Raw genomic sequence first — 15,411 nt, 5'->3', positions numbered from 1 at the left:
AGTGTTATGAGTTTTCTTGTTAGAACAAAGACCAGACTGTGCCATAGAATCTTATCAGTCTGTATCAAGAAGTGATTGAACATGTGGTACACATAGGAAAAAGACACTTTTCCTGTTTGGTAATAGCATATACAATGTGCAACCCATACTGTATGTAAGGAATTTTTCCTCTACCATTCGCCTCAAATGTTCTGAACCCCAGGTTCTAGTACAAGTTGGGGAACGAGCTGTTGGAGAGCAGTATAGGGGACAGGGACCTGGGGGTCCTGGGGACAGCAGGGTGACCATGAGCCAGCACTGGGCCCTTGTGGCCAGGAAGGCCAATGGTACCTGGGGTGGGTTAGAAGGGGGTGGTCAGTAGGTCAGAGAGGTTCTCCTGCCCCTCTGCTCTGCCCTGGGGAGACCACACCTGGAATATTGTGTCCAGTTGTGGCCCCTCAGCTCCAGAAGGACAGGGAACTGCTGGAGAGAGTCCAGCGCAGCCACCAAGATGCTGAAGGGAGTGGAGCATCTCCCGTGTGAGGAAAGGCTGAGGGAGCTGGGGCTCTGGAGCTGGAGAAGAGGAGACTGAGGGGGGACTCATTCCTGGGGATCAGTATGGAAAGGGGCAGTGTCAGGAGGATGGAGCCAGGCTCTTCTGGGTGACAACCAGTGACAGGACAAGGGACAATGGGTGCAAACTGGAACACAGGAGGTTCCACTTCAATTTGAGAAGAAACTTGTTCCTGGTGAGGGTGTCAGAGCCTGGCCCAGGCTGCCCAGGGAGGTTGTGGAGTCTCCTTCTCTGCAGACATTCAAACCCGCCTGGACACCTTCCTGTGGAACCTCAGCTGGGTGTTCCTGCTCCAGGGGGGATTGCACCGGATGAGCTTCCGATCCCTGACATTCTGGGGTTCTGTGATCTACCACTGTTTTCTTAACACATTATCCCTGTCAGTGTTACATGTTCTCTGTTGTTTCCTCATACCATGCATGGATCTGATCAGCCTTCAGTGGGACTCAGACCTGGTTTCACAGCTTTGTGGCACGAATGAGGTGAAAGCAGTTGTACCGATCCTGTGTACCCTTTTGATAGAACATTCCTAATATATTTTTTGGTCAAACTCATTTCTGCAATAGAATTTTTGGAGAAGAGGTATCGTGTTTAACCATCGGTAAATATGCAGAGAAACAACATGCAAGCATTGACAAGAATTGACGTGCCTTAGCAGTAAAAACTCTGTTTGAAACAGTTAATACCTTGCTGACAGCATGTGAGAGTGGTGAGGTTTAACTAGCAGGCCAAGCACATGGACTAACCACAAGTCTTTAGTTAGCCTGGGTAAAGTCTCGGTGCTTTGGGATGGTTGAGGCAGTGAACTTACTGTAGCTGGAGATTTTTACAATTCAGTTGGTTTTGCTGGGCTTCTCAGAATAGAGCGTCAGCTGTTACTGCAGACTGCACTGTTGCTTGTCACCAAACCCCATATTTATCAGTGTAAATGTCTTTGAATAAAAAGATGAGTTGTCCTGGATTTAGAGCCTGCTCGTTTCTCTCACGCTGAAGGAATAGCCAGAGCTGTCTCTTGCTGCTTGGAAACCCACACAGTCCTTTGAAGCCCATGGGAATTCAAGCAGTGATGCTGATTCTGAAGGCATTTCTCTTTTACGTTTCTGTGCAGTTCACTTGCAGTCTAATTGACTTCCTTTGCTTTAAATGTAAGTAATATTTTGCACACAAAATGCAGTTTCTCCTGATTGACTTTGAAATGCTTGACTGCTCTATGTGAATTCTTTTTTTTTTTTTTTTCAATTTTACATCCTTTCTAGTTGGAAGAGTAACCACCTCATCATTGCAAATGAAACAAGAAGGAATGCTTTGGCAAGGAGCTTTGTTTCATTCAACTTCTAAGATTATCATTAACTGTAGCTTAGAGTTTTATAATAAAAAGAAGGGAGGACTCGGAAATAGCAGAATCTATGGATTCACAGCCTTTCATTACAAGTAGGTAATGCACAGAGTCATTCATGTAGCTGCTGTGGAATTTAACTTTATTTACCCTCTTATACAATCATTTTCTGAAGTATTCAGGCATGGAACTCCAGTATGTTCAGTATTTTATCATCCTTTGTCCTATATTGCATGAGGGGCCACTTCATTTTAGGTATTTCCAATTTAATTGTGGCAGCATCACATTTCTTAATTTTCTGCATACCTACCTGGCACACTTCAGGTTTTTTGTATTGAGCACAGGTATCTTTTAAGTGATCTGAGACATGGTTTAGCAAAGAATGCACAAAGTTAATAGAAATGTGAATAAAAATAAGAGAGAAGGTTATAGTAGCACCAAAAATTGCAATATTTTGGTGTCTCTTTGCTTTAAACCTCTAGCACAGCTTTGGTCAGCTGTCAGTGAAAGGGTTTTTTAAAGAAGTAAGTGATTCTAGTACTCTATGAGATGGTAACTAAATACTGGTTTGGTTTGGGCAGTTTCGAGGCTTTTAAAATCTTTTGTCAGTGTGAAGGTTCTGGTCTTACAATCTTGGCCTTTTTTTGTGTACAGCCAAGCAAAATTCTTTTGGTCATGTAGAGACTCCCTGAGCTTTTGGAATTCTGTGGAGTGAAGGAGATCTGTCTTTGGGGATATATGCACATTTACCCCTTAAAACAATATGCATGTACCATTGCAAGGTACCCTTTTAGCTCTTTTTGCCAGCATTTGGCTGCAAAAGTGGACCTCAGCCACTTTTGGTAGTGACTGGTGTCTTTTTTTTCAAGGGAAAATTATTCAAATAAAATTTAAGCTATTGAAGCTGCCAGACTGGTGTGTATTCCTACAGCTACAGTCACTGGATAGAGGCTTTTTCCTGAACTCTGGTAAAGAAAAATGTGCATGGTTAGTGCAGATATTACCCAAACTCATTTCCCCAAGCTGCTAGATGTGTCATCTATTTCTTTTTATCTTCAGGGCTATTTTCTATGTATACTTCACCCTTCTGGTTATTTGACTCACCTGAATTTATGAGTTGGGCATATAATTGATTTATACAAAAGCACATTCCACCAATGTTCCTCTTGTCTCTTCCCATGTAATTTTATGCTTTGTTCATCTAGCTTTTAGATTTTGGCATTTAAATTGTTAGTTGCTTACAGCACAGTGACAAGCACGAAAGCCTTGGCAAAGCCTATAGCTGGCTATCAAAACTATGTGTAACATATATGAAGGATCCATTATTCTCTTATAGCAGATTGTGTTAACGTATTTCTAAATGAGTGAGTTAATTTCTTGCATTGTATGTGCGTTGTATGTGCTCATTTGACTCTTTAGCTGTTTTCTGCTCCATATGCCTTGCCCAAATACAAAATTGGAAGAGGCAAATGTTTCTGCAATAAGAACGAGCGTTGTCAAGCATCTTCATAGGGCAAACCGCCAGACATCCAAGTGGAGGAGTAACAAGGCTGAGAAGTTATTTCCTTCTATATCAAGTTCACATTATGGTTGGTCAAATTCCATGAAAATAATTAGAGACTGTTGTTCTCATAAAGAATTTAAAACAGGAGAATGTGTGATACTCCACATCTCTCTTACTGTAAATGAGCCAATATTCAATATCAGAAATGTAACCTACGTCCCGGGAACATTATGGCTGCAAAGATAATCCAGGACAAGTATTTTATCTAAGTTTAACAGCATGATCATGATCACACGTAAGATCTGTCTGCTTGCTTTTGTAGTGATGTTTGCTCTTCTGTGGCATTAGGAGCAGTTCAGCTATTTCTTGCAGTTTTTTGCCAGGCCTAATGAGACCTTCTGAGAAACTGGGCCCATTGGTTCAGGCCCTGAGCCACCTGCACATGGCTGGTCAGCTCTCATCACCCAAACTCAGACACATGCATTGAGCTGCTCCGGTCTGCGTAAATATCACGGCTGAGACTGCCCTTCCCTCAGACGCTTTAGCACTGATACACAGAGAGACGGAAAGAATAAAGTTGCTATTCTGCCAAACAGTGATTGAATTTCTAGTCCACAGTTTTGTATTGAACTTCATAATAATACAGTTCAATCACAAGGTTATCTTTCTAATACGTTGTTTTCTGTCTGTCTCCATCTAGAGTTCAGAAGGCTATAACATGAGCATCCCCATGCCAGGGCACCCAGTGGATTTTTCTGGAGTAACAATGGCACAGGCTCAGAAAGATGTGGCTAAACTTGAAGAGCTAATTGATGCTCATGATGTTGTTTTCCTGCTCATGGACACTAGAGAGAGTCGTTGGCTTCCTGCTGTCATTGCAGCCAGCAAGAGGAAGGTATTGTACTACACCTCGCTAATATCCTTGTCACTATTTTGCTCTTGCATATCAACCAAATATGTATAGCTCAAAGAACTTTATGGAAAATAGAAATATTTGACTGATCTTTTGTGATTACGCAGATTTTTTTTTCTTGTTTTCTGTAGCCTCAAAGGTTCTGTGTAAGACAAAAAGAGAATGTTGAAAAGACGAAATAGAAACGTGTATCACAGAATGATAGAGGTTGAAAGCAACCTCTGGAGGGGATCTGGTCCAACTCCCTTTTCAAAATAGGACCAACTTACAGCATGTTGCTCAGGGTCTTGTCTAGTGAGTATCTTTTGAGCATTTTCAAGGGAACGTATTTCATAGTAACACTAAGAGAAATGATTTCATAGTAAGAGAATGTCGAGGGTTAGGATTGCGGGGTGACAATCAAACCCTGGCAGATGTGTTGTCAACCTCCTCTCCCCCCACTTCCCCCTTTTGCCCCTCCCTCTCCCCCCTTCCCACTCAGGACAGGCGATCGGGAGGGAAAGAAGGACAGAGAGAAGAGAGCTGGAAAAGTTAAAGATGTTTTACTAATGCTACTGATAAGAATAGAGAAAATAATACAAAATATACAAAACCAATGTTGAAAGTCTGAGCAACTGCAGAGCTGGCACCCAAAGTCCTGGACTGGGCTCTGCAGCCAACCGGAGCTGGATTCAGTCTCTCACTGGCCTCAGTTCGCAGGGACGACCAGCAAGGTCCTCTCCTAATGTCAGCCATGAGGAAAAAAGGGAAAAGGGCAAAAGGGCCGAGATCCTCGTGGTCTCCCACTTTTCTATGAAGTATTCACGTGAATGGGATGTTATTCTCCGTTGGTCAGTCTCTCGATCACCAGTTTCTCGTTGCCCCTCTGGCGAGATGTCCATCCGTGCTTATCAATAAGTTCACATTCCATTGCTAGGTTCACCAAAACATGTATCTGGTTGTCCAGGAAAATGCAGCAATATGAAGGCTTTGGCTGGCAGGCAAGTTCACTAAAAGAGAAACTTGTTTTTTAACAAAACCAGGACATTCCACCCCTTATAATATGACATTCACTGAATACTTAAACCTTATCAATAGTAAGGAGGACTAAAGACATTACAGTAATGATTGACTGATAGGGGATGCGAATTGTAGAAACTTGTCTGAAACCACATTTTCAAAATATATCTCAAAAGTGAAAAATCAGAAAGTGAATTCTGAACTTTAAAAATATGCCAGCAGTCTGTCAGTTAAACGTTAATTTTGTGCTTTTCATCATTGCCTTATCGGAAAATGTACTGTTGTGCTGAACTAATGCACCCTAACTCTACCCTTAGACAGTGTTGAATGCTTCAGCTATTTCGTAACTTAAAAGTAATATCCCCATGTTACGGGCAAAGAAAAATGAAGAGATTGGTCTGCAGTACATGAAACTGAGATTGTGAATACTTACATTGAAACAGAATAGTATCTGAGGCTTTACAGATCGTACTCTATATATGAGATCAGTGACACTGTGCAAAAAATGCCTACGTAGTCAGAATGTTAACGCATCTTTTATGGTCAGTATACCGGCCTGATCGTATGAACTAGACTGAGCAATAAAACATAAGCTTACTGAGGACTGGATGTGGATGGTAGAGCCTTTTTGTGTGCATGTTGTTCTTGAAGACTGTGTGGCACCCACGCTTTTCCTGTGAAGGAGTATTCTCAGTCACACAAGATTCTGGAAGCAACTTCTTTCTCCAAATTATTACAGTGTTGAAAATACGCTTTTGCTGAAGAATCCAACTAAATTTTCCTGAACACTTCCCTTGCTATCATGATATAGACTTCAGTAAAACAGTCTCATGTAATCTTGATATTTCTTAATTCACAGTTTCATGTTTGCTCAGCTAAAATAGCACAAAATCGGAAAATGCAAGTATTAAACTTTTAACATGTCACCTTAACCACAGTGCATTCTGTGGTTTTTTCTGGCATAAATTTAATGTCTGTAGCAATTCATTAAGTTATGAACTTCATACAAGAGAGTAAAAGAAAACATGCATGTGACACGACCCAGTCAATGGTGTCTTTTATCTTTGTATTTCCTGATTCCTGTCATTTTTCAGCTATGGCAACTCTAGTTTCCTAATAGCTTCTAGGTGTTTGTGGTTTTTTGTGTTCGTATTTATTACCAAAAATCTTATACAGTAGAAAGGAGAGAGAATGCAGATTTGTGCTATTTGCAAACTAGTTTTATGTTATAAATTCTAAGTAGATTTTTCCTTCTCCTGAAGTTCATGTTAGTCTGAACTTAACTACATTTCCCCTGCACCTGCTTTGCAAGCAGGTTTTTACCAGATGAAACAGTTCTCTCATTTTTTTTTTTTTTAAGCCAAGGTCTTCCATTTTTTTATTTTCTTTCGTTCTTTCCTTATTTTAAGTTGATTTCTGACCCGAGCAATAGGCTTCTGTGTTTTTGTAGTTCAAATGGATTTCCCTGTGCCAATGAACCACAGCGCCTGTGACAGATCAGCGTGTCCCGTTGGTGCCAGGTTCACTGAAGTGCAATCTCAGGTGTCGCTGAGTGTACGTCGCTTCATAACTTCACCAGCTCCTACTTAACCCCACTGTCTTTTCTGCAGTTTGCACTCGTGGTCTCTTAGTGATCTTTTGTCTGTTCAAAAACAGCACAGAAATTACATTGAAAGAGTAAGTTTGCAAAGCTGGCTATTGAAACTAGAAAGGTCCAGCCTGTTATTTTGTATGACGGTTGCCAGTTGTAAGCAATATGTGCAGTTTTATTTGCAGCTGCTCCTGTTTGGTTCAGTCAGGAGGTTCAGCTGCTTTGTGAGAGTTGGCTTAGTGTGTCTGACTGCATCACAGTTCTTTGATTGTCATAAGATCATTTTGCTGTGAGGAGATGGAATCCTCTGTCACTTGAATAGGTACAGCACTGGAATCTCAAGGCAAACTGAAATGCTCAGTATCTGCTTTTCATTGTATTTCATGTTGATAAACATTCAATGAGAGCTCTACTTCAGATGTTAGTATGACGGCTGCAAATCTGAAGTGCTGCTGCAGTTTGGACCCCAAGGTCTTGAAACAGGAACACAGAAAATGAAGAACGCAGTGAGTGATAATCTGTGTGCAGTTCTCTCTGAGGGGTACATGGGTAGAAATAAGAGTTGGTTTCCCCACGTAATTGTTAAGTGACCCTGATGATTGTCAATCTTCCTGCCATCCTTCCTCCCAAAACAAGTATCTTAGACAAATGCACAACTTCAGGGTTAAATCCCTGTGTCAGATCACAGAACCCCAGAATGTCAGGGGTTGAAGGGCCCTGGAAAGCTCATCCAGTGCAATCCCCCATGGAGCAGGAACACCCAGCTGAGGTTCCACAGGAAGGTGTCCAGGCGGGTTTGAATGTCTGCAGAGAAGGAGACTCCACAACCTCCCTGGGCAGCCTGGGCCAGGCTCTGACACCCTCACCAGGAACAAGTTTCTTCTCAAATTTCAGTGGAACCTCCTGTGTTCCAGTTTGCACCCATTGCCCCTTGTCCTGTCACTGGTTGTCACCCAGAAGAGCCTGGCTCCATCCTCCTGACACTGCCCCTTTCCATATTGATCCCCAGGAATGAGTCCCCCCTCAGTCTCCTCTTCTCCAGCTCCAGAGCCCCAGCTCCCTCAGCCTTTCCTCACACGGGAGATGCTCCACTCCCTTCAGCATCTTGGTGCCTGCGCTGGACTCTCTCCAGCAGTTCCCTGTCCTTCTGGAGCTGAGGGGCCACAACTGGACACAATATTCCAGGTGTGGTCTCCCCAGGGCAGAGCAGAGGGGCAGGAGAACCTCTCTGACCTACTGACCACCCCCTTCTAACCCACCCCAGGTACCATTGGCCTTCCTGGCCACAAGGGCCCAGTGCTGGCTCATGGTCACCCTGCTGTCCCCAGGACCCCCAGGTCCCTTTCCCCTACCCTGCTCTCTAATAGGTCATTCCCCAACTTACACTGTAACCTGGGGTTGTTCCTGCCCACATTCCAGACTCTACACTTGCCCTTGTTCTATTTCATTACATTTTTCCCTGCCCAGCTCTCCAGCCTGTCCAGGTCTCTGACGGCAGCACAGCTTCCAGTGTCAGCCACTCCTCCCAGCTTGGTGTCACCAGCAAACTTGCTGACAGTCACTCTGTTCCCTCATCCAAATCATTGATGAATATATTGAACAATACTGGCCCCAGTACTGACCCCTGAGGCACTGCACTGGATCCAGGCCCCAACTGGACTCTGCCCCATTGACCACGACTCTCTGGCTTCTTCCCTTCAGCCAGTTCCCAGTCCAACTCACTGCCCGCTCATCCAGAAGGCACTCCCTCAGTTCAGCTGTGAGGATGCTGTGGGAGTCTGTGTCAAATGCCTCACTCAAGTCAAGGTAGACCACGTCCACCGCTCTGCCATCATCCATCAACCTCGTTATGTCCTCATAAAAGTCAATGAGGTTGGTCAGGCACGACTTCCCCTTGGTGAAGCCATGTTGACTGCCCCTAATGACCCTCTTATCCTTGATAGGCCTTGAGATGGCACCAAGACCATCTGTTCCTGCTGAGCACTAGAACTTTTACGTTTTTGCTTTTTGTTGCCTTTTAATTGTTTGCTGTAGGCTTGGCTGTGCTACCACAGATCCAACAGCATTGTTCTACTTTAGGACTGAGAAAAGAATAAACTACGACAAGGTTGGAAGTGCATATCCAGAAATTACTTGAAATACCAAGAATGATGATGAAACGCAGAGGCTTACTAGTTAAGATGGCTAATTCTTGACAACCTCCCACAAAGTCCCCCTTTTAAATAGTTCCTGGTTATAAGAATGAGAAATGCAGAACTGCTGCACTGGAATTTCTATCTAAAATAGCTTCATATGAAGCAGTATGATATCTTCCTTTATGTTTTACTGGCTACAGACATTATTGTGTAACTGGTTTTGCCTTTTGCTATGTCTAAATCATTGCCGTTTAGTAAAACCTGCTAGTTTAAGTATTGGGTTTATGATATTTTGATTTTAACATATATAGTTTCATCTTGCTCATAAGCACTTGTCACAAACCGAAGAGGGAAAAGGCTGCCAGTGTCACCGTGGCCACAGCTGCTTCTGCTCCCCATGTGACTAAACAGATGCATATGAAGACCATAAGTAATCCTTAATTGCTTTCCTCACTGAGCAGAATTTGTTTTGGATAACAGGCTTGCATTTCATTGCTTTGTCACATGGGAGTATTTAGTGAGTTATATTTCAAACCACGGTGAACTGAGAAGGCTGTACGTAGAATTTCAGATGACATTAATACTTGTTATTGATAGCCACTGTTGCGCTTGAATGGCACTTGGAATATTTTAGCCCTTAGAGGATATGGATATGCAGCAAACTTGAACATCAGTTCTGAGCTGGAACCAAAATAAGTTTTCCAGTAATAGTACTAATAGTTGTAAGAATATTTGGCCAAAATTGGACTAATAACTGTATGAATATTGGGTCAAGTTTGGATATATGGATGTTAATTCATATCAGTGTGTAGCACCTTCAGTAACTTTAGACATTGATTGTTAGTTGATGTGAACCTCGCTTCAGATGTAACAGATGTTAAACTGGCCAGCAAGTGTGCCTGGGTTTGTGTAACAAATAGCGGGGGCTGGTAATTTGTATCATGGTTCCTTGAAAGACACAGAAAAAGGTAATGGCTTGTGGGCTTTGAAACAGACTTTTTGTTTTGGTTTTGTTTTTTCTAACCGCTTTAGAACCGGAATTCTGTACCTAACAGAAAATCTGTTGGGTAATAGATATGCACTTAATAGGCTGATCGTCCATTTACAGCATCTGGGGTTTTTTTGACATTTACAGTAAATAAAGCCTTCAGGCCTTTTTTTTCCCCCTTCCCCTTTGTCTCACTTAAAATCTGTTGTTCTCTCTTTATTGTTCACAGTTGGTCATCAATGCTGCATTGGGATTTGACACATTTGTTGTTATGAGACATGGACTAAAGAAACCAAAACAGCAAGAAGCCATTGATTCAGGTTTCAACAGTGCCTCTGGTTCTTCTGATCTTTTGGGATCATCGCTCTTTTCAAATATCCCTGGCTATAAACTGGGTTGCTACTTCTGCAATGATGTTGTGGCACCAGGGGATGTGAGTAGAACCTTATGCAAAGGGTGATTATGTGTCTCTTTTCTTGTGACTTGAGTTTTTATTTCCTTTAAATGGTGTTTCGTAAAGGGATTTGTATTTTGTTAGTACACTTAGGATTAAGAAATAGCTCATCTTTTATTCAGAAGATCAGATAAATTAATTTTGCAGAGCTAAAGATGTTTTGTATGCTAGGGCAGCTGCTTACTTTTGAGTTACTTTTTCCTTTCCTTTAGAATTGTCTGTCTTTGTAGTCCACCAGGGATCGCACGCTGGATCAGCAGTGCACGGTCAGTCGACCTGGACTGGCCATGATAGCTGGAGCGCTTGCAGTGGAGTTAATGGTGTCTGTTTTACAGCATCCAGAAGGGTGAGTCATTTCTGGGCTGCTGCTCTCTGAGAAAGAACGTTTATTTAATATAATCTTCCAGGAGAAGGAGGATGAAGTACACATCAACTAGGATGATTTTGTGAGGTGTAATGTTGCCTGTAAATTAATGTAAAGTATAGGTCCTATCTCCTATATTACTGTAATTTAACAATGTTGAAGAACGAACCGATTAATCAAATTCAAAGTTTTTATCTTGGGAACTGGGAGTTTTCTCTCTTTCTGAGAATAAACAAAGTAAAAAAGTACTGATAATATTTCAGAAGAAGGAAGTATTCCTGTTAGTGGATATGGCATTCCTTTGCTCAGGAGAGTGAGTGTAATGAGGAGCTACCATAACTGCTTTTGTCACATGGAGGACTTCAGGATAAGCCACATACTGCAAAATCTCGATTAAGATTCAGTGGGACTGATACAGAAATTACTCTGAAATTCGGTAATTGAAATTTAGGCTTGTTTCCTGTCTTTAAAATCTGTGAAAGAGGATGTGAGTTAGGAATTGGACATGAGTATGTTACAGGTCTCTGAGACTGATTCTGAAAAAGGGGTTTTGTATTCCCATGCTGAATCTTAATTACCGTCTAACAGATTTTCCAGATAGGTTCATTTCCAGATTCTGAACATGAAGCTGTAACAAAATGTCTTGAAGCTTGCTGGAAATTTTAACTGTGCGGTATGTTGTCTTGTTCTAATTTTCCTTCTTGGCTTTTGGCAGTGGTTACGCTGTGGCCAGCAGTAGTGACGACAGAATGAATGAACCACCTACTTCTCTTGGTCTTGTTCCTCATCAGGTAAATAGCTTGTGAGTAAATGCTTTTGTCTGGAAGCTGGGAACTGGTATAAGGCACACATCGCAGACTTTGCCTCCTTAGCAAAAATGTGCTCTAGGCTGATTCCATTCCCTGAAGGACTGACTCTCACCCAGGCCCAAGGGGCTGTGTTCCTGGCATTGTGTCTGTCCTCTTGTGGACACACAATTCCTGCTGCCTACTTAGCAGGAATTTCTTTGGAGCAGACAGCATGTGAATAAGGCAACACTGACAGTTCCGATCCCCATCAGAGCTGACATAAGCGTCTCAAAGTTGCTTTTGTTCACTTTTTAAATCCTTTCTGAGTTTGAAAAAAAATTCAAATCCAGCCGACTCACAATTACCATGGTTCTCCAAAATGCACGTCTGTTTCTGGTGTGATACAGTGGTCTTTATTCTTCTGCTCAACCCAGCCTCTAGTCACAAATGTGTTAACGATACCATTTTTCATCCTGCTAGATAGGCTTTTGTCCTTCAAAAACTTCCAGCTGATCGTATCCCATAATCACACCCCCTGTGATATTATAATTGGGGACTAAAAGTATTCTGTGCCTCTTTTTCTATGTTGCTTATCTGAGTGAATCTCTTTGGATACTTGTTTTGTACCCCTGTATGATTTTAGTTGCATTATTTTTCTGGTTTGGGCTATGCTTTGAGATACCATCTGTAGCAAATATGGATTTCAATCAAAACTTTTCGCTGAATTATCACTTCTGTCAACCCTATAGCTGTTTTCACTTTTAGTGACTATCATGAATGTCTTCTCTTTGGACGTTCTAACTCAGGTATAATTTCAGTAGGTATAAAATGAAAATAGGCAATTTCTTTCCAGATGTTGTGACATCTAATCCTTTTACAAACCACAGGTTTCTCCCGGTAGCCACCCATCTAATCCACTCAGCAAGTGCAATATTCTTCCCAAGGGTCTAGAAGCAACTGTTACTTTCTAGTGGGTTTTTGGTGGGGTTTTTTCGTGGTGTTCTTTCTTTGATTAGCCCACTTGTGTGAAAGAAGAATTGTAATTAATTAAGGCAGCAGTCCTCTTTATTAGAATCATAGTATCATTTGGGTTGGAAGAGACCCCGAAGATCATTGAGTGCAGCCGTAACACCCATTAAGAAGGTGTTCCTTTGTGGGTGATAAATGTTGCATGCTCGTAGTCTTAGTCTGTCAGAAATGAATTTAGTTTATTTCCAGGAAGTGTCTTGGTGTTCCTAGGATAACAGAAACACGAAACAACGTGGTATCAGGAGGACTTGATTTTCTTGTTTTCTTTTCCTGGCTGCGAGTTTTGTTTGAAGATGACTGTATTTTTGTATTTTAACATTATGTGTGGCTTGGTGTTTCTGCAAAAATACCTTAGTGTCAATACTGCTGCTGGCTCCCGAGGTTTACGAGCGTTCGCGGTCTAAATGGTCGATCCCTGCTCCAAAGGGTTTTCAGTGCAACCTCTGTTATCAGAAACAATGGTCTGGAATTTTCATAGTACATATCAGTGGTATTGTATTAACAACACGGTTTAGAGATGTATGAGAGTTTATTTTTCAGATTATACGTTATAGAGATGGGGGAAAAAAGGTGTTTAACTGATTATACTGTTTTTTGATCAAACTTCGCAATTAGAGAAGTCAAACTCCAGGTGGTGCTGTGCCTCTGTGTTTAAATAGTGTTGCATTTAGACAGTTGTGCCATCCCTTGTATATAGAAAACCAGTAACATGTATTGAGTATAGATCTATTCTAGGTGTTATTGGGAGACGCTCTTTTATCTTTGTAGTTTTATTGAATTTATGTGTCCAGCTCATGTGGAATTTTGGAAGTGTTTTTTGTAAGTATAAAATAGGATTGTCATTCTTTTCATCTTCCAGATCCGTGGATTTTTATCAAGATTTGATAATGTTCTTCCGGTCAGCCTGGCGTTTGATAAGTGCACGGCCTGTTCAACCAAAGTAAGTCTGAGTTTGTCTGTGCTTTGTTTGCATGTGCAGAGTGCTCTCCCTCTAGGTCAGTCCTGGGGTGCTGAGCACTGCCTTGTACTTCGCATTTTCTCTTTCTTAGGGCTTGGAATCTGTGTTCTCACTTCAGCTGAAGTTCTTTTGCCCTCATCCCCTTATTTTTTAGCTGGTTTCTGGATTTCTTTGGCGTCACCTATTGGCATGCTGTCTCCATATAGACGTTGTAGTCAGCTGAAGAAGCCAGGCAGAGATTAGGGCCAGCACTTTTCAGAAAAGTTAATCACATAAATACTGTCAATATCTTTTAGCTTTGTAGGAAGGAATAAAATTGCTATTGTCTTTAGTTCTTTATATTGTTTCTGATGTATAAATATATCTTGCTAGCTTTCTTGAACTTGGTATCACTACAGATACGTGAAGTTGTCTAAATTTCTGTTTTACAATACAAAAAAACCCACATAAGGAACACTTAAGAAAAAAACAAACCAACTTCCATAGCATTTGTGTATTGAAGAGGCTGATTGATTTGGGTGACAGTCCGGAGCCACCTCGTGGGCTTCCAGCTGCTGCTGGGGCTGAGCTGAGCGTGGCCAGAGCGCCCGCGTGCGGGTGAGGCCCCCGCGGCAGCCCCGCGCCGTTTGCCGTGCTGCGGCCTTGGAAAGGTCTTTCTCTGGCAAGTTTTCTATGGCCATGTAACGCAAGTCGAAGAGGATTTGGCTGGGATATCTCAATATGAAGATTCAGAGACTGACTCGCGATTTGGACTACTTGGGAGTGCCATTAATTCAGTTCACTTTTATGTTCCTTGAGACTTGCTGCAGGAAGTTCCCTTGGCTCTTTTCACTACACTTATCCTTCTTCCAAACAGCCATCAAAACCTCTGGAGGCACTGTCATTGTTTTTTTGAGGGCTTGCACAATTTCTTTTTCTACAATATTCCATTTATTTCTCTAGGCTGTCTGGGTACATTTGACAGTTTTTGAAGGACTATTAATGTCCATTTTCTCCTCAAAAGTGGAAACACTAAACTTAAAATTGCTGTTATTTTTAGAAACATATATCTACTGTCTTGAATAGCTGAAATCTCAGCGGTAGCTGAAACTTTATGATGGTGGAGCCTGAGAATTTTAACTGTTAGAATAAGCTTTTTTTTGCTTTTTATCTCCCATCCAGGATGTGTGGATATATAAAAGAACCAAAAACATACATTGCTGTAGATAAACCAAATGCAGGTATCAATTTTTTGTTAGTAAATAATTTCCTCTTGGAGGTCATTTTAAGAGAGCCCTGTTTTACATAAACAGACTTGATGATTTAATAAAAACTGCCTTGGATTTTAGCAGCTGTGCTGTTCCCAGAGAGATCACTTTTCATGTGGTTTGGGTATTAAATTACTTCTCTGCTGAAAAGGTTGCTTCGTCGGCGCACGTATTTCCTTACAGGAGAAACACAGCATTTGTTTACTTTGCTAACTTTGTGTTTATTAGCGTAAGAGCGTGTCACCCTGTATTATCTGGAAATCTGATGCTAATACTTTGAAAGGACAAATCCAATTTTCAATTTGTCTTTTTTTAGTGCAGCAGTTTAGCATAATTTCATCCCGATATGTCAGATTTAGCGTAGATTCAAACTTTTACCATAGGAGAGAAATGGCTTTTCTGATGTAACTGAATTTGCTGGTACCTTATTCCTTTTCTTACACCAGCGTTCTCTTTTTTGAGCTCTTGTCACTGCCTGACTCTTGAAACATAAAACTGATGGATTAGGAATTAAAGAAAAAAATCCAGTACAGCTGGATGACTTAGGATAGG

General features: G+C 41.6%; 1 protein-coding gene across 4 annotated transcripts in view; it reads left to right on the top strand.

Moving 5' to 3' along the window:
• Nucleotides 1–15,411, top strand: part of ATG7 (autophagy related 7) — a 113,241-nt gene that overhangs the window by 15,203 nt on the left and 82,627 nt on the right. For 3 of the 4 annotated variants that reach the window (XM_065845443.2, XM_071813323.1, XM_065845444.2), the window contains exons 13-17: nucleotides 4,094–4,288; nucleotides 10,249–10,452; nucleotides 10,704–10,819; nucleotides 11,553–11,628; nucleotides 13,514–13,594. In XM_065845443.2, the coding sequence (XP_065701515.1) occupies nucleotides 4,094–4,288; nucleotides 10,249–10,452; nucleotides 10,704–10,819; nucleotides 11,553–11,628; nucleotides 13,514–13,594 (672 nt within the window). The remainder of the gene's footprint in view (nucleotides 1–4,093; nucleotides 4,289–10,248; nucleotides 10,453–10,703; nucleotides 10,820–11,552; nucleotides 11,629–13,513; nucleotides 13,595–15,411) is intronic. The other variant, XM_071813324.1, reaches the window with a different exon arrangement.

The sequence above is a fragment of the Patagioenas fasciata genome, chromosome 10, assembly GCF_037038585.1.
Source record: "Patagioenas fasciata isolate bPatFas1 chromosome 10, bPatFas1.hap1, whole genome shotgun sequence".
Classification (NCBI taxonomy): domain Eukaryota; kingdom Metazoa; phylum Chordata; class Aves; order Columbiformes; family Columbidae; genus Patagioenas; species Patagioenas fasciata.
This window is presented reverse-complemented; position numbering and strand designations above follow the sequence as displayed.